The sequence below is a fragment of the Camellia sinensis genome, chromosome 8 (genome assembly GCF_055761805.1).
Source record: "Camellia sinensis isolate YWXY chromosome 8, ASM5576180v1, whole genome shotgun sequence".
NCBI lineage: Eukaryota > Viridiplantae > Streptophyta > Magnoliopsida > Ericales > Theaceae > Camellia > Camellia sinensis.
The window spans coordinates 79,507,110-79,533,826 of NC_138968.1; the positions used below are offsets into that span (position 1 = coordinate 79,507,110).

Below are 26,717 nucleotides of genomic sequence, written 5' to 3' on the forward strand. Positions count from 1 at the left end.
AGACGGCGTATCAGGGGATCTCTGACATGGAGCGTCACCAAGTGGACTTATCATGGCTTCGGAAGCGCCTGGATATAGCTTCGAACGCCAGTCATCAGCTGGAACTTATGTTTGTGCTTGCCTCTTATCGCACCTCTATAGATGAGGCAAAGGCAACTCTTCGTGAACTTGAGTCGGGTTATGCTCGGGCCTTGGAGACTTTAGAGGCACACTCTACTGTTTGTCCTCCAGATGTAGATGTGACGGGCAGCTTCTTCGAGGGTGTCTTTAGGAAAGATTGAGTTTTTTTTTTATCATTACTTTCTTGCCCCTTTCGATAAAAATGTTTTATCTAGGACAATGCAATGAAATGACAAAATTTTTGTCGTTTGGATATTTTCGCATTGTTTTCTCATTCTACTTGATAAAATATTTATTTCGAATGATACAATGGAAAGAACAATCATATGCACATGTTTATAAAAGCTGAAATATTCTCATTAGTTCTTCAACTTTCTTGACAAAAGTATAATAGATTCACTGTAAGTGATGGGATAAAACATGCACCATAGAGAAAACCAGCTTCTTCATAACGTAAGGGAAATACAACTTTTAGACAAAGTAAGAAAGTGAAAATGAATTTCATCATAGATGAGTCCAACTATGGGTAGTAATGCTTGATAAACTTTGCATTGAGCGGGCCAGTTCGGAAGCCGTCTTCAACCCTTACAAGTTTGTAGTACCCGCTTGAGCTCGCTTGAACCACCTTGTAGGGCCCTTCCCATTTTGGAGAAAACTTGGGCAAAGGCTGTCCTCGCATGATTGGGTCTACAATCTTCCATACTAGATCACCTTCTTCAAACTTCCTTGGTATCACAGTCTGGTTATAGGCTCGGGCGATGGACTCATGATACCTTTCCATGACTTTTGCAGCTCTGTCATGCTTTTCCTCTAATGCTTCCAATCTGGTGGTTCGAGGCTCCAATACCATCCCCGAGGCGAGAGCCATTCGAGCAGATGGCGTTTCCAACTCTATAGGTAACACTGCCTCGGACCCATACACAAGGGAGTAAGGAGTTGCTTGAGTTGGCTTTCTCTTCGAAGTGCGATACGCCCATAGGGCTACTATCAACTGTTCGGACCAAGTCCCCCCAAACTCATCCATCATCTTGCTCAGAATCCTTATCAGTGTCTTGTTTGTGGCTTCCGCCTGCCCGTTCCCTTTTGGATAGTAGGGTGTGGATTTGTGATGCTTCACTTGGTAAGTCTCTAGGAGGCTCTTCACATATTTGTTTATGAAGGGAGTGCCGTTATCCGAGAGGATGGTGTTTGGTACCCCAAATCGGCAAATGATATTCTCCTTAATGAAGTTCGCGACTGCAGGCCCCGTAGCGTTCTTCAGAGGAATTGCTTCGACCCACTTTGTACTCAATTCTGTGGCTGCGAGAATCCACTTGTACCCCTTAGAAGATGTGGAGATGGGCCCTATCAGATCAAAAGCCCAGGTATGGAACGGCCATGGTGTTCGGATACTATGCAGGTCTACAGCTGGAGCATGGATCAAATTTCCGTGTTTCTGACAAGTCTGGCACCTCTTCACGTGATGGGATGCATCTGACTCCATGGTCGGCCAGTAATACCCAAGGTGTATAAGTTGCTCGAACAGCCGAGCCCCTCCTTGATGTTCAATCTCGTGGGCTCTTCCGAGGACTAGATCTGACTCCTCCTTGGAGAGACACCTCAGGGGAGTGCCCTCAATACTTCTTCTGTAAAGCTTGTCCTGATCAAGAAAGTACCGCCTCGCTCTCCTCTTGAGGTGTGCAATGTCCCTCGGGCTCTCAGGTATTGTTCCCTCTTTGAGATAGTCAATGTAGACTTGCCTCCAGTCAAGGGTATCAATTTCAAAGCAACTCTCATCCTCCCGGATGTATGACTGACACTTGGGGCATTCCTTCTGTAATTGATTCGAGTCCTTCTCCATCTCGGGCCAATAATAACCTTGTCTTTGGATTCTTCTGTACAGACTGATATCCCCATCCCCGCAAGACTTTTCGTGGATCTGTTGTAGTCGGAAGCTCGCTTCTTGTTGGCCAACACACCGGGCTAGGAATCCGGTACCCCCTCGGAAGTAAAGTTCACTTCGAATAATTGTGAATTGGGCAAGCTTGGCCATAGTCAGTTTTCCAACTTTGCTTCTGAGTTGTTCGAAGACTTCACCTCTCCAGTCCTCCGGAAGGTCTTTGTCTTCGGGTATTATTGAAGGTTCTGTTCTCTTTTTGATAACAATTGTTGCCTCTTCCTCTGGAATGTCAACTCTTGCCCCTAATGTTGCAAGGGCATCTGAAAACTTGTTGTCGGAGCGAGGCACATGCTCTATTTCGACCTTCTGAAATTTGTCAAGAAGCCTTTGGACTGTTGTTCGATATGTGGCCAAGGCAGGCTCCTTTAAGACGAACTGTCCTGAAACTTGCTTCACTATCAGCTTTGAGTCCCCCCGGATCCGAATCTTCTTGATACTGTGCTTCTCAGCTGCTATCAAGCCTAAAATAAGAGCCTCATACTCGGCTTCGTTATTCGAACAATGGAAATCCAGTTTATAAGACAAATATAACTTTTCCCCACTTTTGCTTGTAAGGACTATCCCGGTTCCTCCCTTCCCTCCGGCTGCTGCTCCGTCAAAGCTCAATGTCCAGAAGCTTTCCTCGGAAGCCATAGCTGTGTGCACCTCTCCTCTTAATTCTTCATTCACTGGTTCATAGTCACCACTTGGAAATTGGGCAAGGAGATCAGCTAAGGCTTGGCTTTTGATCGCCTTGGGGGCTACAAATGTGATCTCGAATTCACCCAGTGCTAACAACCATCTTGCCACCTTCCCGGTTAGAGCAGGCTTGCTGAGGAGGTATCGGATTGGATCACTTCTAGTAACAATCTGAATCTGATGTGCTAGGAAGTAATGTCTGAGCTTTTGGGCAGTGAATACCAAAGCTAAACAATGTCTCTCTACTGGAGTATATCGGACTTCTGCTCCTCGAATCTTCCGACTGATGTAATACACCGGGCGTTCTACTCCATCTACATCTTGGACCAATAATGCCCCTATGGACTTGGGGGTTGAAGTTAGGTACAACATTAGAGGCACCCCGGGCTGCGGGGCTATCATGGTCTGAGGCGAGGTCAAGGCCGCCTTGATTCTCTCAAAGGCCTTTTGGTGCTCTTGGTTCCACTCGAACTTGGCATCTCCTTTTAACAAAGAGCTGAAAGGCGCAGAGATCTCTGCCAGTGCTGGGATAAACCTCTGAATATAAGACACCTTCCTGAGGAACTTCTTTAACTCCTTCTGAGAATGCGGGGGAGGCATTGCTCTGATAGATTTGACCTTGTCTTCATCTGCCTCGATACCATGCCTATGTACAAGAAACCCGAGGAACTTCCCGGCCGTCACCCCGAAAGCACACTTGAGAGGATTCATCCTCATTTTGAATTTCTGGCACCTCTTGAATACCTTCTCAAGGTCTCGGAGATGGTCTTCTTCTTTCTTGGATTTCACCACTAGATCATCAACATAATCTTCCACCTCATGATGGATCATGTCATGAAAGATTGCAGTCATAGCCCTTTGGTAAGTTGCACCGGCATTCTTGAGTCCGAAAGGCATGACTGTATAGAAGAAGTTTCCGAGAGGTGTTCTAAAAGCAGTCTTTTCTGCGTCCTCTTCAGCCATCTTAATCTGATTGTATCCACTGAATCCATCCATGAATGAGAACATCTGGTGTCCCGAGGTAGTATCCACGAGGGTGTCGATGTGAGGAAGAGGGAATTCATCCTTCGGGCAAGATTTGTTCAAATCTCGAAAGTCTACACATACTCTGATTTGGCCATTCTTCTTCTTTATTGGCACGATGTTTGCTAACCACGTGGGGTACTGTATTGGCCGGATGAAACCAACCTGTTGAAGTTTTTCAATCTCCTCCTTGATCTTCTCTTCGAGATCTGGATGATATTTTCGAGCAGCTTGCTTAATTGGCTTGGAGTTTGGGAACACATCAAGATAGTGGGAGACTAGGTCAGGATCTAGTCCGGGCATTTCCTTATATGACCAAGCAAACACATCTGAGTATCGGCTTATCAACTTTAACAACAGTTCCCGCTTCTCTGGGCTAAGGCTCGAACTTACGAATACCGGCCTCGGTGCATCTTGTCCATCACTCAGATCTATTTCAATAAGTTGTTCGGGCTGAGGCTTCGGCCCATCTTGCATACATTCTGGAGCCACTTCAGGCTTTATTACTATATCATTGTCAGGAGGCTCTTCTTTTGACTCGGAGTCGGTGACTGAAGAAACCGACTCCCCGCACCTTCATAAATAGTACACCATCTTGCCTCCTTCTCGAACTTTCATCACCTTCCGAGGAATAGGCAGACTTTCTGTTCTAGACATTGCCCGCTTACTTGACTCTGCCATCGGCTCCTTGTCATCTTTGATATCCTCCCAACGAGGAATTTTGACCCCTCGAGGCTTAGAGGTGGTGGGAACTTCTTCGACAGCCAGTTCGGTGAAGTAGATGGCATCAGAATAATGAGCTTCATGGATCTCGAAAGGCCTTTCTGTAGCCTGAATTGTCACCGTCTTCTTTCCCCATTTAGCCTTAACACACTGATGATAACTCGATGGTACAGCCCCATATCTATGCATCCAGGTCCTCCCTAGAATGATGTGATAATTTGCCTCAGAATCAATAATATGGAACTTGGTGGCCGAGCGAATCTCTCCAACGGCTAAATCAACTGTTACGCATCCGATAGTAACTCTCCTTTCTCCACCAAAGCCAGTGATGACTATCGGCTGCTTCACAATGCGTTCTTCAGAGATTCCGGCCTTTTCTAGAGTAGCGCGAGTCATAATGTTGATAGAGGCTCCACTATCTAGAAAGGCCTTTTGAACTCAACCCCGTTAATAAAAGCAGTCACATAAAGCGGGCGATTGTGAGAAAAAGGATACTTCCGATCAACCTCGGAGAAAGTAATGGCACTAGATTGCTCTTTTGCCTTCCTCGGGATAGATCCCTCAGTCGACATGCATTCCTCATGGTGTGCCTCGGCTATATTAATGATAGACTTGGTGATTTCTATTCTTGCCACCTTGGAAAGTCCAAGCTGGTCAAAGAACTGCTTGAACTTTACACAGTCTTGCAAGGTTTTGGCATAGTGATCCGGATCTTTTTCCACTCTTGGAGGCTCGTAGTTAACCATCTCCTCGGTCTCCTCAAAATAAGATGCCACATAAACATGGTGTCCTCCTCTTCCATAGTATTCTTCTCCTCCTTCTGGATCAAAGGGATCTTCGCCATGAGTCATAAATGTTCTGCCCTCTGGATCGAGAGCACTTCCATAGTAAACTTGCTCACCCTCTGGCTCGAGGATGTCGTCCAGATAACAGTCATCATCATCGAGATTAGCGATAGCCTCGATCATTGGGCCTTCATAAGCTATCATAGCAACATTCTTGCCCTTGTCTTAGTGTTGAGGATATGGTTGTTCTCGGATGTCTTGAGTCCCTCGCTTTTTGAACCTCAATTCGTCTGCTTCGACTTTATCTCTGAAGATTTTCCTGAGAGTCCAACACTTCTCTGTCGGATGTTTCAATGTACGATGGTAGACACAAAATTCAGGGCTCTCACGGTCCTTTTTTGATGGCATTTCTTCAACATAAGGCAATTTTAGCTCTCCGTCAGCCACCCATTCCTTAACTAGAGCTTTCACTTCCTTGATTCCACATGGATAAGAAACATTCCCCTTTTCACCATTATATTGCTTTCTTTTCTGGCCTCTATGACCTCCTCCTTGTGAATTTCGGGTATCCGGGGCAGAGGCAGCAGCAACGATAGGTCCACGAGATGACTTAAAACTAGTCTTGTAACTGGCTTTAAATCCGGACTCCTGAGCCTGAGGAATGCTAATGTTCCGAGCTGCTTCTATTAATGTCGAGAAGGTGGGTAGCTTGTGGTTAACTAGAAACATTTTGTATCTGCTCAATGCCCCTTCTAGACAAATTTGAACCAGATAATTCTCCTCAACTGCTTCATGACAATCCACGGCCTTGTCCTGAAACCTTTTGACGTAGTCAAGGATGTCTTCACTTTCTTGTTGTTTCTCTTTACACAATGTAAGTGTGGTCACCTTCTCCGCCACTTGAAAGAACTTGGAGTGGAATTTGTTAACCATTTCCTCCCAACTTCGGACATAGTTTGGGGCCAAATTAACATACCAACTATATGCTCGGTCGGAGAGGGACTTAGAGAATTCTCTCAGTCGGAGGACGTGGTTTGAACCATGAATACCTAGAGTCTCGATGAATCGCACAACATGTTCTCGGGCATTTCCTTGTTTGCCGTCGAACTTGATGAACTTCGGCACTGTATACCCCTCAGGGTATGGATAGCTCAGCATCTCAATGGGGTAAGGCGGCTTGACGTCTGGATCAGGCAAAGAGGGTAAGGTCCTCTTGTCCCGTTCGAGATCGAACATGGCCTGCACATCGGCGAGAGTGAGAAACTGTTGAGGGAGAGAGTTTGATGGTGGTATTCCCGGGACTTGGCTTATGTACCCGGAGACTGAGCTAAGGGCGTCTTGGCCATTCTGGTGCTGCGAATTCATCATTGGTGAGGACATTTGACGATACTGGCCATCAGCGCCTATAGACAAGCCAGTTGGTGATGGGATATTGAATTGAGGCCCATAGAGTCCACCGCACGGCGCCGCTATACCGGGTTGTGCTTGCAGATTTGTTGTCGGCACCAAAGGAGGCCCGCTTGGTGCTTGGGTAACATTCACTGGTGGCGTAACAAGATTAGGTACGTGCATAGCTCCCTTTTGTGCCATCATGCTCCTTATGTTTTCCTGGACACCAGCAGTCGTTGGAGCGCCATTCATTACACCAGAAACTCCCCTAGTCACCATTGGATCTTGGCTCGGCACGCCATGGAGCCCGGGCATGGGCAAGCTGCTGCCGCCTACTGTGGTTTGAGCATGTGTTACTGTGGCCGTGTTGCCATGAGCCATAGGCTGATTGGGGCCTAGTTCTCCTTGGATTTGATTTTGCGCTCCGGCGGGAATAACTCCACCACCAGTTTGATTTCCGTTTGGCGCCGGTGCAAAGTTAGAACTCATCACCAACATGGTGTGAGTGAGATTCTGAAGAGTGGTAAGAATCTCTTGCTGAGTATTTTGAAGTCCTTGAATGGCTTCAAGCAAAAGTGGCTGATCTGGAGCCATGGTTCTGTCATCACCACCATTAGAGGATCCTTGTTGGTGAACTTCATCTTCTCCCGCCATCCTTGTTGGAGTTGTGTGGATTCCAGATCTCGTTGAGACCATTAAACAATCCGCCTCCCCAGCAGAGTTGCCAAAATGTAGGAGAGGGTTCAAGAAAGGAGTTGGAAAATTCGAAGATCGAATTCTCTAGAATATGATGAGAGGCTTAGATTCTTCAATAATCTCAACTTAGGAACACAACAACAAAGGAGATGATGGAGATAAGAGATTGGGTGAAGAAGAAGGCAAAATGGCTAGAGAATAGAATAATGGCAAGGCTCTCCCATTGATCTCCCACTTTCACTCTTCAAGGTTGATAATGGAGAAGGGAAATTAGTTCTTTCCCAAGAGTTAAAAATCTCCAAAATCCATCCCTTGTAAAGCTATGGGTGGGTGCTATTTATAGGCACCTCATGATGTAGGATGGAGCCCATGTGCAAGGCACATGGGGGATATTCTCTCTAACCACCTTGTCCGAGGAGGTGACCTCTTCGAGGAGGTGACTTCTCCGAGGATGAGAAAACCCCGAAGAGGAGATCAATCCCTCGGCGAACCCTTCTTCTTAGCCATACCTAACCAATGATCCCCAATCATCCCAAAGGGTCAGGGGTAGTCCCAGAAGACGTCCTGCCGCAAAATATTGCCGAGTCTCATGGACCCCCCGGGGTCGTGCCACCTCGACCCGGGTATAGGCTAGTTTAACCGAAGAGTGAATTTATCTCCACTCACCGTCCTCGGGATCGGGTCCTTTGTTCGAACTCCATTACGCCCATGGTTCTGGTGCGTAGATCCCGGAAAGCTCCGAGCCTGCAAGTGTTCTAGGACTCATTAACGGAGCGACTTCTAGATTGCGTTTGAATCCGTTCGAAGCCAGGTGTTTCGGATCTCTAGATTCGTGGATCCGAATCCTTTCGAGTCCGAGTGCCTCGGATCTCTAGGCTTGCCTAATACCCTTTCGAGTCCGGGCCTGAGTAAGTCTCTAGGTTCGTGGATCCGAACCCTTTCGAGGCTTAGAGCGATTCAATCCGTTTGATGGCGATAAATCTGGGCCCACAGATTCTTGGACTTGCGATAAATTCGGGCCCACTAATCTTGGGCTATTGGGCCTAAATAATTTAGTGGGCTCAAATTAGCCCCTCTTACAAACTCAAATCATATATGAAATATATGATATATTTATTAAAATTTTAAGATAATAATATATATTATTGATTATTTTAAGATAAAAATACTTTTTTTTCCTAATAATTTCATTTGCACTTTATTTCTCTTATTTTAGTGACAAAATATAAACGAGTTCATCAAATAATGCATTATTGTTTTAAAAAATAAGTGTGTCATGTACCTTTTACATTATGTATTTTTTTTTCTTTTTTTATAAATTTCTATTAGAATCTTAACAAAAAAAGTTAACTATAATAAAATAATATTTAAATATACTATAAATTAGCTTAATGTTAATTATAAATTAACAAGGTTGGCAGAAAAAAAACTGTTACCTGGTTTGGCAACCTAAAATTATAGTAAAAAATAAATAAAAAAATTCATTATAAATTATCACATTACTTTCTATATTTTTTACACACCGTCTTCTAAAAATTTTAAGGTTTCGTTTAGCAACTTTTAATTTTAGTCAAAAATTCATTATAAATTATTATATAACTTTTTCTATTTTTATATATATCTTTTCATAAAAAATTTAAAAATTATTAAAATAACATATTATTAAACGAGACTTAAAATTAATTAAAATAGTCAATTCTATTAGTCACTCGTTCAAATGAAATGGTGGACAATTAAAATACAAAATGATAATAAAAAAAGAAATTGCAATGGTGGAGGTGAGAATTGTCAAGTGCCAACAGTCTATCCATAAATTGTCCACTTAGAAAAGAGACCCAATTCTTACGACAAATCAATCCATAAATTATCCACTTAGAAAGAGACCCAATTCTTACGACAAATCAATTAATAGGATTAAACGATTTACGAAATTGTTTGTGTTGCTGTGCTCAAACTTGATCATAGTTGCTATCTACTAGACAGAGCTAGAGAGAGAGAGAGAGAGAGAGAGATGCATCTATGGCCATCGATGAGGATCAGGGAGTCGTTCAAGCAGTCGTATCTGGAGAAACTGGAGTGGAATCTCCACAGAATGAACATCAAGAAGAAGAAGCAGCAGCAGCAACAGCAAAAGCAAAAGCATCAATCTGAATCTCGGCAGAGACTCTTAGATGATGAAGATGATGTTACTACGGAAACTAATCAAGGAGATGGGATTGTTGTTGATTCTGAGAATAATCATACTGGTGGGGCCCTGTACCGTGAGCTTCTCTTCATCCTCTCTTGCTGTTACGGTTATTTCTGCTGTGGAGGTACCACCCACCCTTCTCTCTTTCCCTTTTTTATATATGTGTCTGTATATATTTTGGGCATTTGTTATTTTTCTGAACTGGGTTTTGATGAATTGTTGCCATATGGGTGTTTAATGAACTGGGTTTTGATGAATTGTTGCCATATGGGTGTTTAATGAACTTATTATTCTTGTGATTATACCACTTTTTGAACTTCGTTTAAACAATTCCTTAGGCTTCGTTTGGATTGAAAAATGAAAAGGTGGGTGAATTGGGAATGAAATATAGCCACTTTTCACTAACTTTTTCCTTTTTCTATTTCCAAATCCCTCCCCAAATTCATGATCCAAACACGGCCTTAGATTATCAGATTTAGGGCTCAAATGTGCTGGGCTAGATTCGCAGAATGATGTGATGCCTGTGCTTGAAACTGAACAACACAATCGCTTCTGTGTCAAATTGCAGGAAACAAGAAGGTTTTGTGAGTGATAGAATGATAATTCACAATGATCTGCACATGTAAGGTTGTAATAACCATCGTAATAGGCACAAATTTGATTTATTACAGGGAAACCATCCCGTAACCAACACTAATTTTTGTGAGAAAACATATAAAAACCCTTTACTTATAGAGTTAATAGTAAACTATTCTGTGTGATAGGCATTTATTTAGCTTCTTCATTTGGTGGTTAATTGATTTTGCTTATATATATATATATATATAATATAAATTAGTGAATGCAGTTTCTCAAGATGATATAACTAGGATAGTGAAGCGGTCAAAGTGCCAACTGATGTGGAATGCAATTGAAATATCAAATGTGGGAGTGGTTGACTAAAAATTTGAAATGAAAACGATGAAAGTTGGTGTTGATATTGTCATTCATTTATCCATAAAGGATTATCAAGTTATTATGTGACGAATACTGGCTTTCGGACTAAATTTGTTTGTCTATCAATTATGCATGTAATTGTAAATCTGTTACTGGCTACATTGGCTGCTGGTATGTGAAGTGCAACCAACAGTGATGATAACAGGGTATACAGTTGAGCACTTAAGTTGTTACCTTTTTCGAAGCAAAAACAACAGAAAGATACCAAGGAATAAAATAGTTGCGACCACAGCTACTTTAGTTGTGTTAATATATTTTATGCCAATGAATTAGGCATATATGGTATTGGTTGTACACTCAAGTCATGGTGATCATTTCTTAAATGCTTTCAGGGTGTGATAGTCCAGTTTGTGGAGGGTTGGGTTCAAATTTGGTGGTTCTTGGGAAGGAATTTTTTTGCTTAGTGGATACACAACTACCTAACTTCTACCATAACTGACAAAGACTGATTTTTTCTCCCTTTTTATTGATAAAAACTAACTGGTGAAGGGTGAAATTCTAGTAGGGAAGTAGAGCTTTATCATTTATATGGAGGTTTACATATTAATTAGGAGTGTTTTATATGGAGGTTTACATATTAATTAGGAGTGTTTCTATTTCTTTTTTCCGCCCTTCTTTTGACCCCCAGCTTATTCCCAATTATGCCCACATTCTCTGAACCCTAACCCTAGCCCCTACCCACCTTTGGCCATTGTTGCCTCCCCATCCAACAACCGCCCTCCCCATTGCAACCCACCTCCCCCACCTTTCCCTCTGGCGATCCCCATCTCCATTGCAATCCACACTCCCTCTCTGGTGACGCCTTTCCCCATTTCCTGCAGCCTCCTATCTTTCTGGTGGCCTTACCTTCAAGAGAGAGAGAGAGAGAGAGAGAGAGAGAGAGAGATTGACGAGGAAGGGTTGTCGAAGTTGGGGGATGGGTTTGGAAGGGTGTGGGCGAATGCAAGGAGGTCTTCTGAAGCTTGGGATGGCAGGAAGTGTAGGTCAGAACTGGTGGTAGTTGGCGTGGGGGGTTGGGGTAGATTTAGGGTTAGGGATGGGGCTATTAGCAACACTCTTTAATTAGTTAGGTTAGGTGATGTTTGATTGTTGGGGTTATAACTAGTTTGAATCTAGGAGAGAACATGATCCAAAAAAATGTGACCTTCATAAACATAGGATTTACTCTGTTTGGTATCATGTATTTTCATGGTTATAGTTATAGATACATATAATTTTTAAAATTTTAAATTGTATATCTTGGGCACATAAGTTGAATTATATAGAGGATAGTGAATTGTGTATGTCTGTGGCAAGAAGTTTGAATACTTCTTTAAAAAATTTAGGGGTACTTACCAATTAGTCCTATTAACTAGACTTATTTACCTATAGGTTCTGAATGATAATTTTATCACTGTAAATTTATTCATAAAAACAAGAGAGACTATCAATATGACTTAATGGGTAATAAGTCCCAAAAGTAGGGCCTATTGGTAATTTACCAAAAAATGTACTTAATTGTTATCAAATAGTTAGCTATGAAAATCTTCAGTTATGTCTTGGGAAACTTGCGTTCATCAAGAAGGATTTCAATGTTGTGACTATAATTCAGATAATGAACATACAAATTTGCTTTCTGCTGAGGTCTTAATTTTAGGTTGAACACACACCGCAATTTATTCATGAGATTAGAATATTTTTCTTATCTCTTCTTGAAGTGAGTGCAGATTTCATTGAGTAAATTGGCTTACAAATCCACCCTAAAAACCACAATACAAACTTATTGATGGCACTTGTGAAATCATAATGGACATTGATGGTCATTTTGTTTCAAAGGAATAGCTGTTAGGAAACTAGTGAGCTACATAATTATGTACGAGGATGTATGGCTGAAAATTTTGTTTGTGCCTTGTTGCTCTTGGTCAAATTGCTTTAGGTCAGCCTCTTTTTTTTCTTGTTTTTTCATTGGAACTTGCCATTGTTCTTTAATTCAATCCTGTGCATGTTGAGGGAAAAGATTGTCCATTATTAGTAGAAAGTTGAGTGGAGATTAATTTATGTGATTCTCCATTTTTTCTTGTTTACACTTCATAGTGGTCCAATTACATACGGATAATGGAAGTTTACAAGTTATGGTAAAAAATATTTAGTCATGATAGAGCGAGCGAAGTGGCATGTTCCTTGTATGCACATTATCTTTAATTGTTTTTTAAACTACCTTTGATTTGTCTTTCGCAAATAACACTGAAGATAATTATTTAGAACTATCTTTCTCATTTTTCTTACATATATTTTCTCCATTCATATATATATTGGGTGTAATGGAGGCCAAAGACCCAGAAAACAAAAGAAAAAACTAAGTAATTACTCTCCTAGGAATGCCCCAACCAGTAGCATCCTATACCAACAGTAGCCTCACCGACGGGGGAGGAGTTTCTACATATTGCAGCTCCATCATAGCTCGCAGCCCCTCGGCTTCCATCCTATCAGCACATTCATTTGCCTCTCTCCCACATGTTGTAAGAAACAATTCCATCTTCTTGCCATGAGACTCCGGATCTCCAATACCACATTGTACTCAGGATGCATCCGGATGGGATGGGCAACCAAATCAAAGGCTTCTTGGGCATCAGGTTCTAGTACAACATTGCAAAAATCCTTTGTCCAAGTCAGCCATAAACCTTGGCGAATCACCCACAGCTCTGCCACAACTACTGACACGCCCTTCATCCTTTTAACAAAACTCGCAATCCAAATCCCAGTGCAGTCTTGGAAAAGCCCTCCAATTCCTGCATCGGCCATATTTTTCTTAACCAAGCCATCTACATTGACTTTCACCCGGGGGGGGGGGGGGGGATGCCGTTTAACACTCACTACCCGAGAGCAACTTTGTTCGAAGAACCCCGAGGAGGAATCCACTCCTGAAACTACTCTAAGAATGTCTTCAATAGGGCTATCTGCCCCAGTGAAGGAGGGATCTTTGCACAGCTTGTTCTGCCAAAACCAAATATGCTCTGCTGCACACATAAAAACCATATCCCACTTTCCATCCAGAACACTAGACCATATATCGCTCAGCAAGTTCACATCAATCCAACCTTGTAAAGACAGATTGAAAAAAGAAGCTAACCTACTGCCTTTTACCAGATTGCCCCATATATACTTGGGCAGAATACAATCATGCAGAGCGTGGAGGGTAGTTTCACTATGATGGACACAAATTTGGCAACTCCCATTATCAACCAGCTTCCTCTGGAATTTCATCCCTTTTGTAAGACACCTATCACTCCTTGCCAACCAGAGTCTGAATTTCTATCTTGGATGTCCCCTAGCAAGCCGGAGTATGCTCCACTTTTTCTCTTCCTCCATATTCGTAGTGCAATCCCTCAAAAGCCTGAAAGCTAATCGTACGGAAAATTGTCCATTACAGCTTGCCTTCCAACTTAAGCAGTCACCATTCATCTCTGCTCCACCACATTGACACCCTGTAATTTGTTCAGAACCGTTCCAGGCAATTTCTGGTCCAATATAGTCCAATTCCACCCCTTGTTTGGCAACCAATACCTCTTCACCAACTTGGCCTTCTCTTCCTGAGGGATATGGGTAATAACTTCAAGAATCAACAGGGTATGTCCCAACGTCCAAAAATTGACTCATTCACCCTTTCCCACTCACCAACCCAACCCTGCTTGACGTGCATCCCTCCCCTTACAAATACTGCTCCATGTGTAAGAGGCATTTCCTGTTTAAACTTCCCAGAAATTAATACCATCTGTAAGATACTTCTTATGAAGAACTTGGGCCCGAAGAGCCTGTTCATTTTGAAGAAGCTTCCATCCCAACTTGGCAAGGGGCAAAGTGTTGACATCGTCCATTAATCTGACACCCATGCTCTGAGTTTGGGCGGAAAACATTTTTCAAATTTTTTTGCCCACATTTTCTAGTGTTTGGTACATAAGAAAATAAAAGTTAATGGAAAATATTTTCTATGGTCAACGGAAAATAAGTTTATTTGGGCGGAAAATTTTTTCACTTTTAAAAGGCAGAAAATATTTTCCAAACTAAAAATTACCAATGCCACTATATTACGACCACTACCATCATCTGCACCACCGCACTACCATTGCCATGGCCACAACCACCGCCACCGACGTCACTACCACCTCCACCCCATCACCAACACCACAAGCACCACCACTCCACTACCATCGCTTCTGCCACCACGACCCCAACATCACCTCCACCTCTGCCACACCACTGCCTCTACCACTAATGTAACTATTAGTATATTAGTTTCAAGAACGCAACCAGACACAGGAAAATATTTTCTAGAAAAAGTTTTCTATAAAAAATATTTTCCATTGAAAAATGAAAATTGCCAAAACAAACAGAGCGCCAGTGTTAGTGTTAATTTTGCTTTCTATCACGTAATATTTTCCTCATTTTTTTTCTTTCCCCAGTGATCTGTATTAAACTACCCTATCCGTAGATTACTTATCAAGTCAAGACAACCCCTCGCCTCCCTCCCTCCCTTCCCCGGCGCACACACAAGCTGCCAGGAAAAAATATTTATAATGGAACGAAGAAGTTAATTGTTTTGTTTATGATCAAATTTTACCTATGTTGAACAACTTCCAGTTCAACTAGGAATTGTGTCTCTGTTAATTTCTAGCAAGATTTGTATACACCGCATTGATGCCCCATTGAAATTGCTTGAATGAGATCATTCTGACATCTGATTCCTCTTCTTTCAGCCTGTATTGATGATGATGAAGAATAAATCTGAGAGTACTGCATTTGGGAGGACTTCTACACATGGAATATGCTTGTACAAAATAAGATTGTAGAAATTGTTAACTGGATTCCATAGTCTCTGTACAGCTCTTGAAAATTTTCCGTGTAACTGATTCAGTCTGTTATGCTGTGTTTGGTTGAGGGATTTGAAAAGGGATTTGGAAAGAGAAATGGAAAAGATAGGTGAAATGTGAAAAAAATATATCTATATTTCACATCGTTTCACACACCTTTTCCCTTTTCCTTTCCAAATCCCTCCCCAAATTCCCCAACCAAGCACACCATTAGTGTTCAAATTTATTCTTATATATAAAACAAGCAAACAAACTTTCTGCAAATTATGCTTTCTATTGCAAACAAAAATGCATTGTAACAATTTCCCGTATATTGTTGCCTATGATAAGTAGATTAGTAGCAGATAAGATTTAGATTAATCTTTTTAGTATCAAAGTTTAGAATGCGTCTGCTTATGCTTTACTTTCTGACTCTTTGAGGTCTGAGTTTCACCATACATTAAATTTGGAGGCCTTAATCAATGGCCAATCTAATCTTTTTTTTTTAGGCTGAATGGCTGGGCAATTGAGTCAACTCACTGGGTTTTGTATCCTAGTTCAAACTCTAAAGCCAGTGTACATCACAATGCTAGCCTGCAGCTTTGAGAGGGAGAGGAAAAAAAATTAAAGAAATAAATAAATAATTTTTTATTTTTTATTTTTTATTGAAGAACAAGGTGGATTTTATTTTATTGTTGTCAAAGCTTGAAACTGAATTGAAAGGGCATAGTTACATGAGATAATTTTCACTCACTCTTTACTTTTTCAAACCGAGAGAGAACAAACTTTTGGGCTCTGTTTGATTGAGTTTTTAGAATTTATTTTATTTATTTATTTTAAAATAATTAGAAACTAGTTTGACAAAAATAAATAGTAAAATAGATATTTTTGAATTTTCAGAATTTATTTTTTCAAAAAAAAGAAATAACCACATGAAGATATGAGTTTTTGAAATTTTTTTAGAATATAGTTTTGTGAAGACTCAATAAATAAATAAAAAATCGTATATATTTTTTCTTTCATTTTTGTTTTGTCTTATGGAAAACAAATAATTATAATTATAATTATAAGAAGAAGAAGTTCAAAAAAAAAATCCTTGTATGAAAATAATATTTAAAGATTCAAAAACAACTTTGTGATGTTTAATTGTTTCTATAAAATTTTGTTAAAAACAGCTTTTGGAAACAGTTAAGCAACCAAACATCTTGTGTTTTCTCAAAAAAAAAAAAAAATAAAAATAAAAAAATAAAGGGAAGTTTTTTTAAGGTCCCTAATATTCAAATTTTATAAGATAAAGGACATGTTATATTTTCGTGGTGGTTGGGTCCCTCAACATTTTTTCTGATAAATTTTGATCAAAAGAAATTTTGATACAGAGAAATTTCAATTAAGAGAAATTTCACAAATTTCTCATTTCTCTGATTTGCTTAATTTTACTAATTTTCTCTGTATTTTGAAAATTTTTTGAGTTGAAAGTTCTCTGATTTCCTCCGTGTTTTGAGATTTCTCAAATTTACTCAATTTCTCTGTGTTTTTAAATTTTTTTGATTTGAAATTTCTCTTTGCTTACAAATTTCTTTGTGGTCTGACATGTATATTTTGTTGCGTGGTGAAAATCCTCAGGAAGTTAAGATCTGTATTTTATGTTATTTGCTTACAAAGTCAAGAAGATACATGCCATGACATGAGTTTTTTGTGTTCTTGTGGAATTTGAAAAGCTCCAGAAAAGGAAGGCAGTAGAAGTCGCCGATTGGTTATGTGCGAATGAGGTGTGTCTCGTTAAAATATCTTAAGAACAAGATTGTCAACAGTGCCTATATACAGAATTTTTTTTGTTGCCGTTTGTATTGATTCTCTTTGTTAGATTTTGCAAATCTCTATTTTAAAAAAACTTTCTTTAGCAAACAACACTCAATTCAGAGATTGATAAGGAAATAATGGGGATTTAGAGAAGCATACTATGATGATGGTGATGAGTTTTCACCGGAGCAATAAACCTGTTTCCAAGGGTAGTGAATAGCTCTGTTCTTCTTGTTGTCGTTGCCAGTTCTTGTGGCGGCGATCGTGATCGCAGCAATCGTGGTAGCAGAGGAGAAAGCTAGGGCGGGGAGAGGAAGAGAGAGAGAGAGAGGAGAGAGGAGAGAGAGAATGAGATACTAGGTATGATATATGGATGTGGGTGAGGGACCTTAGGCTACAAAAATATATTTATATATATATTATGAACGCTTTTTATTACTAAAAGTTAAAGAAGAATGTTAGGCTAAATACCCTTTGTTTAAACCAGTAATTATGTGTAATAAAATAGATAAAAGAAAAATAAAAGAAGCAAAAAATGAGGTAAGGCTAGAAGGGTAATAAAGTCAGTTCACGTAATTCGTTACCGGAGTTAAAGAGTTCTAATTCAGTCTAAAACCATATGAGGCTCTCTGCTTATATTCAAGTCATAAGAGAATAAAGTGTTAAAGCATTAAACCACAAGGGGTTAAGGCCAGGAAAAAATCAACCAAATTAAATGTCAATTAGACATTCAAAACTCGAATAGATTCTATGTTTTTGTTTTTGTTTTTTTGTGATGTTGGCATAAACAGATTGATGTCTTCAATAATCAAATACTAAGTTTTAACATCCTGAGTTACAATCTCATGACTCGATCAACGCACATGTGGACGAGATAAACTTGATTTGCTCTTAACTACCTAACTAACATAACTACCACAAGGTCTGTAATTGAATATATCACAGAGATAGACATAGTACATGGTCCTTATAATTGCTTAGAACAAGTCGCCCTCCACCCCCTTTTCCCTCCAATTATTGGGTGGTTCGGACCATCACCTTAATTTTGATTATGAATAAGTCATTTTAAACACGTCATATCTCATATTTCATTTTATTATTATTATTATTAATCATGAATGATTAACATTAGACGTGATGGTCCTGAGTCTCTGAATAATTTTTTCTCACTACACACACTCACCAACTTCCAAGTGGGTAGAAACTATTATGATTGTCTAAAAATAGAGTTGTCACGTGCTGACTGCCCCTCTACTTTCTTGCGAAGCAAACAAGAATTACTTTTATTGCTTAAGATTGATTTCATTCATCAATAGGTGTGATTTAGTTTCAAGTACTCAAAGAGAAATGGATGAGGTTTTTGGGGAGATTATGGGTTGTGGGTTTGGTTCTGATTCGATAATGCTGAGACTTCTAAGATGTTCCATGGACAAAGCTCACGAAAATGTCCAATCCACAGATGGGGCTATTGAACTTCTGAATGCCAGATCAAAATTCTATGAACTGGCAATGGTCCTAGTAGAGGGCTGTTCAAAGCTAATTGAAGAAAAGGCAGAGGTCCCCGAGAGCAACCGCGAGAAGATGCTCTTGGACTTGACAGAAAGCGGAGACATGGTCAGGGGACGCCTGATGGAGTTGAAGCTCGGTATGATTGAGAAAGATAGAGAGTTAATGGAGAGATTGGAAAATGAGTGCCGGCTCAGGCAAGCACTGGAATTGAAAGAAATGGAATTGGTTTCTTTACGTGCCAAGCTTGAACTGGAAAGAACAAAAACAGAGGAAACAGAGGATTTCTTAAGTGGGGATGAAGGAAAAGAAGGAGATTTCTGTTATTTGAAGAATTCTGTGGATCGACAGGTTTCAAACATAAAACAAAAGCTCGAGGACGAGCGTATAAGTCTATCGAGTGCAAGCGATTTTTATGGTTATGATGGTTTTGAAGCGATACAATTGAATCATTTCTCGAGGCCAGAACAAAACATAATAATCGAGCAGATGAGCTCTGATATAGACGGATTGCAAGGGACGTTGGATCTTGCTTTTGGGAGGATGCAGAGTGTGGAAATGCGGCCCTTGGAGAAGCAATGGAGGTGGGGAATTGAGGATGACATAATGGTAATCTTGATCAAGGGATTCATGAACAATCTCCACTACAATTTTGAAACAGAGTTGAAAAACAGAGCCAAACAAGCCCATGCGAGCTTCTTGATGACTGAGCATTGGGAGGAGTTGGTTGATGAGATCACCAACTTGCACGATGAGCTTGAGGCTCTTTGTTTCTCAAATGAAGGTCAGCGTAAAAGGGTCAAAGACTCAAACAATTGCTCGGAAACTTCAATTGGTATTCGTCGAACAAGCAGTGAGCCTTTACCAGAATTTTATTATGTGGAAGAGCCGCATGAGGAGGAACAAGACCGCGATCAAAGTCACTATGTTGCAAAGATGATAAAGAATCACGAGACAATTATAAGAAAACAACGCGAAGAGTTGAATTGGTTGAAGAGGGAGATTCTTCAAGAAAAGGTGAGTTTGTCTATAAGGAGACTCAAGGATCCCAACAACCTTGCAACAAGGATCCAAGAAGTTATCACGAGATTGGGAAATGTTATAAAGTGGGATGCTAAATTTGGGGACTACAAAGGTGTTTATGAGCAAGAAAATCTTCTAGATGAAGAGAAAATTATGGGTTTTCATAGTTTGGCATATTTTGGGGAGAAAGAAAGGCGAACATATTTGAACGAAGAAATAAGGAAGCTAAAACAAGAAAAAGATGATTCAAATTTGCAAACCATTTTAATGGAAGAGACTTATGTTATTATTTTCAGAGGTTTGATAAAAGATTTCTACCTAGAGTTAGATAATTATGAAATTGACAGTGAAATTAGGAGTGATATATGTATGCATTTCTTCGGAGAAATGGTCAGTGAGTGGAACCTCAACTTTGAAACAAAAGATTTTGGAATCCGGGTTGGGGAAAAAGTATACTATACAGTATGCAGCAGCACCGCAAAGGAATTTTTCTGCGATCAAAATGCTCAGGTTGAAAGTCACGTGGAAGAGCCGACTTCATCTAGAAGTCTATCAAATTACTTGAAGAGCAAAGTAAGCGAAGATGTGTTTGGAGAATTTTTCCAAGAAATGGCTGAGGAATTTAAAGGGGAAACAAATTGTCATGCCACTGGGGACCATATCAAGGAAGAGAGATACCATGTTATTGTAGATGAGATGGTGAAAAATTTTGAACGCACAAGTGCTTATTGGTGCATTGAGAGGATATTGAAGGAAGACATATATATGGTGTTCTTCAGAGAAACAATCAAGGAATGGAAGATGGAAAGGGATGATTACAACTCGGAGAATCTCATTAGAGAAGAGATATATAATTTTGTCATTGTTGAGGCGGTGAAAGATGCGTATATCTTTCTAAGAGAATCTGAAGTCCCAAATCATGAGTCTGCTAAAAGTTCAGAGGGAGGGGGAGAGGAAAACTTAGTTCGAAAAATAGATTTTTTGTTGAAGTGTTTTGAAGTGGAGGAAGATTTGATGCTAAAAGCGAGTTGTGAGATAAAAGAGCACAATGCAAACAATGGGCTCGTGGCCTCGGAATGTGAAGAGGTGGATGAGAGATACGCTATTGAATGGTTGTTAACTGAGGAGGAAAGCACATTTAGTTCTGTGAGTGACAAACTGGACACCGCATTGCAGCAAATGCTTGTCAGTAAGGTGATATTGAGAGAGTTGCAAGACAGTTTAGGCTTAGCGATTGGCAATATAGGAAAAGATCATGACAAAGAGTACCCTTTTTTCCAACTGAACGACAATCAAATCTTGCAGTTAAACCTATCTGATTCAATGTTCTCACCTCTCATACGATTTCAGCAAATGCTTTTGGATTTTGAGTGCTTGGTACGCCAAAAATTAGATATGAATTTTCTAAGGTACTCAAATTTTTATTTTATTTTTTTGAAGTTTGTCTTGAAAGTTAGCTTAGTTTGATACTTATCTTCATTCCTATAAATAAATTTCATCAACATTTATGCTGATTCTGTTCTATGCATTGGTTTGTTATTAGAACTTTCTAAATATATGACAAGTATTGAAGAATTTCATCATTTTACTCTTCTGAAAAAAATAAATAAATTCTATTCTGTCATAAATTGAAAATTTTGCACAAAGTTGAATTCATCTTCAATTACCCGTGTAGGATCCAAAGAAAATTTGATTCCTTTCGCATTCATTACTGTAATTTTGATGGTGCAACTAGGAAACATGTTCTCTAACCAATTTAACTAGATTTGCTAGACTGACACGAGTTCTTCCTCCTTTTAGGTTGGAAAAATTGGCTCGTCAATTATGTCTACTCATTCAACTTGTGGCCACGTTAAGAAAAAGAGAGTTGCTTTACAAAAAGGCTTTCTCGAGGAGGTGTCATAATCTCATATTAGCTGAAACTGAGGTTGTTGGAATACGATTACTGTATACATATTTTATGTTTGTTTTTGACATGGTGGAAAAGAGAGAGATCGAGTTGGCCCATTTACATAGTTTAGTTTGCTCACTTTGCTTTTTTAAGTCATTTTTTTTTTTGTTTAATTTCAATTTGTGTGGAATGAGATATATAGGTTGATTTGCTGGGTGATCAAGTTGCTGTACTTCTAGGCCTACTTGAGAAGATATATTTGGTATTGGATCAATATTCACCCGTTTTGTCGCTCTACTTCCCGGTGAGCAATGTTCCCATTATGCTTGCTGCCTTAAAAATAAAATAATTTTTTTCAAAAAAGTATGTGAATTGGGATTTGTTATGTTCCTATGCAGGTGTCAGATATATTGAAGTTGATTGAGAAAGAGTTGAGTGGTGTTGATTCTCATACAACCAGATAGCTATATGAAATATGCATATGATCTATTGTGTCTCTTGTAAAGAAATTTGAGAGTAGAGATTGCTCAAGGGTCCATGTGATATGATATTGGATCTGCTAAGCTCTATGGAAGCATCAACAATGAAGTCACAAAAAATGGAAGCTTGGCATGGTTACTAATTTGGTGTGACATATATATATATATATATATAAAATGTGCACATAAAATGTACCAAAAAAAAAAAAAAAAAGACACAGGGTTTGAGGTCCACACATCTCTTATGTCTGTCTGTGTACTTGTGTTGTGTCCCTAGACTTTGTCTTCCATGGGGATTGAAACTAATTTTGCTTGGATGTAAGGAAAGTTAAACAAAGTAGTCTGAGAATTTTATCACTATAAAGTTGATTTATGCAACACTTGTACTTTATAAGACAACAGAATGAATTTAATTTCATTATTTGGTCATTTAAAATCCTTTGGTTGATGTATCTCAGCATTAGTTGAGTGTAAAATTTGATCTATACATTGATTAGAATGTTTAATTACGTTTAGAGTTGGTGGAATTATGTTTTAGAACCTTAAAACTTTGTTCTGGGTGTCGACATTGAGCTTCTGGGTTTCTTCCTTTGTCTCTCAACTTTTTGTTTGGAATGTCGACACTAGGATGGCTCGGGATTGACACCAGCAGCTCTGATAGTTATTGTATAACATTTTACTTCTTGGTGTTGACACCACCTGTTTTGGGTGTCGACATAGTTGAGCTAGAAGAAGACCTAGTGCATTGTGCATTTGGGGGTCGCCACCAGGGCAGCCCGTGTTCAAAACCCTGCCTATTTTGAACTTACTCCTTCACTGCCTTGTATGCGGGTATTGACACCTCTCTTCACGGTGTCGACACTTGATAGAAAACCAAACACTCAGGCACTTTTTGGGCCCCATTTTTTGAGATTTTTTACTTTATATTTTGTATATTCTTGGGCCCCAAAACCTATTATAACTGTCCATTATAAATAGAATCATTCCCTCGCTTTTCTTACTATTTTCTCTCTTTCTCTCGCTCTTCCATACCTCCATTTTTGGAGCTTCAAGCTTGGGTTTCATCTATCTAGAAGCTAGATCTACCCCTAATGCTTGAGAATAAAAGTTAGATTGCGCCTAAGAGTTTTGTTTGGAATAAACTAGATGGTGTTTTTGTCGTCGTTAAAGTTTTGGTCTTCAACCTTTCTCTCTCATCTTTGAGGTAGGAATTCTCTTTGCTTCGTACACTTATGTTTTGAAGTAATTGTGTATGACTCTGATTTAGATCATGGTGATTTAACTAAAATAGTTTTGATGTTAAGATGTTTGTGAAAAATAAGAGGGTTTTCACTCAAGTTGTGAGATAATCTTTTAGATCATTACTTGTATGTGTTATAACGTGATGATTTTGAGATTTGTTGGAAGATAGGCGGAAAGCCCCAAATTTTTGTAAAACCCCTAAGATGGAAACGTTAATTTAAAAGAAGGTTTTGAAATAAATTAACGGTTGTTGTAAAACTTGAGTTATGATTGTTTTGGAAATTCAAAGAGTTGTTAAGTACTTGAATCTTCATATTTATATTGAAAATTTTCATTGAATATGAAAAGAGTTGAGAACTTTGAAATGGAATTTTTTGTGTTTCGTTAATGGAAAGTGGTAAAGAGTTGAAATGAAGAACAGATGGGATTGACATAAACGATTTGAGAGAAGTTTAGAAATAATGAACTATGGATGATGATGATAGTTACACGGATTTTGATAATATGGTTTTGTTATTATTGTTTTAGCTTTCGTTGATAGGATTATATTGTGATTTACTATTTGAATGATTATAATAGTTACACTCCATGCATTTTATTGCATTGCTCGGTTTTGGGACAAGTGTGAGTCTTTAATGAAACAAAGGTTTTTGGAAAAATGTGGAGAAATAGGTGCTTATTGGCCATCCGTGTGAGGATAAAAAAATGTGAAATTGTTACATATTATGAATTTTATTGTCAAAAAGAGATTTCAAAGGTTCAAGTAATTAAGTCAACATTGGTTATTTTTTTAAAAAAAAGAGTTACATATTGGTTTTGTGCATTGCATGAGTATAATCATGAGAAACATAGATATTTAAATTGTTAAGATTATTTGTACTGGGCGGCAATACTCACTTCTTATTGGACTAGATATTGAAATTTTCAACTGGTGCTGATGATATGCTTCGATGTGGTGATGAGTCTTGAAGACTTTGTTGATGATATGCTTCGATGTGGTGATGAGTCTTGAAGACTTTGTTGGGGCACGGGAGGTCTTTTTGGTGATTACTTGTTGACAATTACTGAGCTTACTTGTTTGATATAGGATTATAATTGTTGCAATCAAAGCCTTTGCCTTGAAAGGTGTAAGCCCTTACGGCCTGTTTTTCTTGTGTTTCGCTATCTTTTGGTATGTACTACTATGTGAATCCAATGATATAATTATAAGGGAATTTATGAGAAAGAAATGTATTCTGTTTGATAAGATTGTTGTATTTTATTTTCTTTATTCACATTTAAATTATGAAATTGGATAACAATAATGGCTTGATAACTATAAAATAGGTTATGAATTTTGGGGCGCTACAATTTTATTTTCTTGTTCCTTTTACATGGATTTATGAGTTTCTATTTAGATTATCTACAGAAATGCAACAAAGCTGCTAGGAAATGCACTTAATTGCTAACGGGACTAGACTGTCTCCAATCTAGTCTTTGAACTGGACGGTTCAGTCATGCCCATTTGAGATTCGTCTCGATTATCTAAACTATTCAATGTGTAGGGCTTGTCGAGTACTTTATCACTATTAAAAATCACATTGATCAAATATCAATAGTCACTTAATTAGATCACATTTGTATTAACAATTTATTTTGACACAGATGTAATTTGATCAAGTAGCAATCGATATCCGATCAACGTAATTTTTTGTAGGGATGAAGTAATTGATGAGTTTTACATATTGAATGGTTTGGATTATTAATGCGGGCTCTGTGGCAGGAGCGATCGAAGTTCCAATGAGTCTAAATTTAAGGATTTTTTTTCTTAGTTCTCTTATTCTCTCCAAGAGGTAGGGGTTTCTCTATTTTTTTTTTTTTTTTTTTTTTTAAATATGATTCTCACAGATAGATATGTGGTATTTTTATTACATAAATTATAGAAATTTCAAAGCATGCATGATGAGGACTGAGGGTTTAGTTTGTGTTATGTATTTCTTAGACTATTCTCTATTAAATATGAGTTTTAGAAATATTGGAGTATGTGGGTTCTTTAAAATAAAAAAGCACCAAAATTTTTAAAAGAAAACCAGAATTTTCTTGAAATTACATAATTTGGAAAAACTGGAAGTTTAGTGATCATTTTGAGAAATTGGAATTGAATATTACTAATTGAAAGAATGATGAGAATATATCGCATACATTTTTAAGCAATATCATTGAGATTGATAATAAGATGAGAAATGTTCTGATGCGTACATTGTTGAATTCATTGAGAGTAATTTTTATGTTATTGTTAGTTATGCTCTAATATTGCCAAATTAGAATATTTTGATAGAGATAACTATTATTGGCAATCGGTGGACAATTATATTCTTGTAGAAAATATTTAAACCTAGGGTGAATTGAAACCTTATTATAATTGACTAATGAGATATAGATTAGTGTGGTATAGAGATGCTTAATTTTATGAATTGTGCAATCAAGTAAGTTGAATGAGAAGGAATGAAAGTAAATTGAGATGCACTTGTTATGTATGACGTGTGTGCTATATAGAGGTAACGCGTTCCTTCCGGCTAGCAATCGGTAAAGCAGGCGGTGCTATACGTAGGTAAGGTGTTTCTTCTTACTAGCAGCCGGTAAAGTGAGTGGTGCTATATGTAGGTAACACATTCTTTCTGACTATCAACTGGTAAAACGGGTTGTGCTATAATGAGGTATCTCATTCCTTCCGACTTGGCAAACTGGTAAAGTGGGAGTGTGCTATATAGAGATATCGCGTTCCTTCTGGCTAGTAACCGCTAAACTGGGATCGTTATGTGCGGCTTGACGAGACCATGGCGATGTATATATATATATATATATATTTGAGATTCATCATTGGTGTATGTAAATGCATAGAGATCCTTGTTGATGAATGTATGTATTGAGAATTATTTTAAGTTTTGTATGGTTTCAGAATTAGTTATGGATTATGGGTGTGGTGATTTATTATAGTTGTGTAATTGTACTCATGTATAAATGTCGAGGCTTAACGAGAATACTCTTGAGAATATGCATGGTTTTGAAATTCGGACCGTACCGCCTGGTTGGGGTTCTGGTCCAGATATACCCCTTGAACCATTTGAAGTAAAAAACCGATCTATTTAGAGAGAATCGGGAAACCGGGGACGGTTCACCGGATCGATGAAATTGAAAATTTTGAATTTTTTTTTTAATATTTTATATATATTTTTAATTCTTTCTTTCTTTCTTATTATATATATATATATATATTATAAGAAAATTTTAATTAGAAACTCTCTTTCAAGAGTCTCCTCTTGTGAGGAATCCTATTAAGAGCTTGAAATTATTGTGAAAGTCTCTACCTATTTATAAGAAAAAAATTATTCTAAAAAAACCCAAAGAAATCCATGTGGGAATCAATCAAATTT

The 26,717-nt window shown here is 38.7% G+C and overlaps 2 protein-coding genes and 1 long non-coding RNA gene across 4 annotated transcripts; all 3 read left to right on the forward strand.

Annotated features, from left to right (window-relative positions):
* The first annotated feature begins 9,095 nt into the window (after nt 1-9,095).
* LOC114310624 (uncharacterized) lies at nt 9,096-15,648 on the forward strand. The gene is made up of 2 exons (XM_028256670.2): nt 9,096-9,665; nt 15,271-15,648. Exons 1-2 carry the CDS (start codon nt 9,365-9,367, stop codon nt 15,294-15,296), a joined length of 327 nt encoding a protein of 108 aa, XP_028112471.2. The 5' UTR covers nt 9,096-9,364; the 3' UTR covers nt 15,297-15,648.
* Nucleotides 15,649-17,841: 2,193 nt separating this feature from the next.
* LOC114310586 (WPP domain associated protein) lies at nt 17,842-22,498 on the forward strand. Of its 2 annotated transcripts, XM_028256635.2 has the most exons (4): nt 17,842-21,101; nt 21,493-21,619; nt 21,786-21,887; nt 21,982-22,498. In XM_028256635.2, exons 1-4 carry the CDS (start codon nt 18,511-18,513, stop codon nt 22,045-22,047), a joined length of 2,886 nt encoding a protein of 961 aa, XP_028112436.2. In that variant the 5' UTR covers nt 17,842-18,510; the 3' UTR covers nt 22,048-22,498. The 2 variants fall into 2 exon arrangements, 1 of the variants encoding a protein (XP_028112436.2); XR_003646176.2 differs by having other exon boundaries at nt 21,493-21,887.
* Nucleotides 22,499-22,906: 408 nt separating this feature from the next.
* On the forward strand, nt 22,907-24,550 carry LOC145796614 (uncharacterized). The gene is made up of 2 exons (XR_014337095.1): nt 22,907-23,266; nt 24,217-24,550. It is a non-coding gene; the product is annotated as an uncharacterized LOC145796614 (long non-coding RNA).
* Nucleotides 24,551-26,717: the final 2,167 nt, after the last annotated feature.

Excerpts from the sequence above, each read along its gene's own strand:
- LOC114310586 (XM_028256635.2), top strand. The coding sequence starts at position 18,511 with ATGGATGAGGTTTTTGGGGAGATTATGGGTTGTGGGTTTGGTTCTGAT. Across the intron at positions 21,102-21,492 it reads TTAGATATGAATTTTCTAAG|GTTGGAAAAATTGGCTCGTC; the intron begins GTACTCAAATTT and ends TCCTCCTTTTAG. Across the intron at positions 21,888-21,981 it reads TTTTGTCGCTCTACTTCCCG|GTGTCAGATATATTGAAGTT; the intron begins GTGAGCAATGTT and ends GTTCCTATGCAG.
- LOC114310624 (XM_028256670.2), top strand. The coding sequence starts at position 9,365 with ATGCATCTATGGCCATCGATGAGGATCAGGGAGTCGTTCAAGCAGTCG. Across the intron at positions 9,666-15,270 it reads CGGTTATTTCTGCTGTGGAG|CCTGTATTGATGATGATGAA; the intron begins GTACCACCCACC and ends CTCTTCTTTCAG.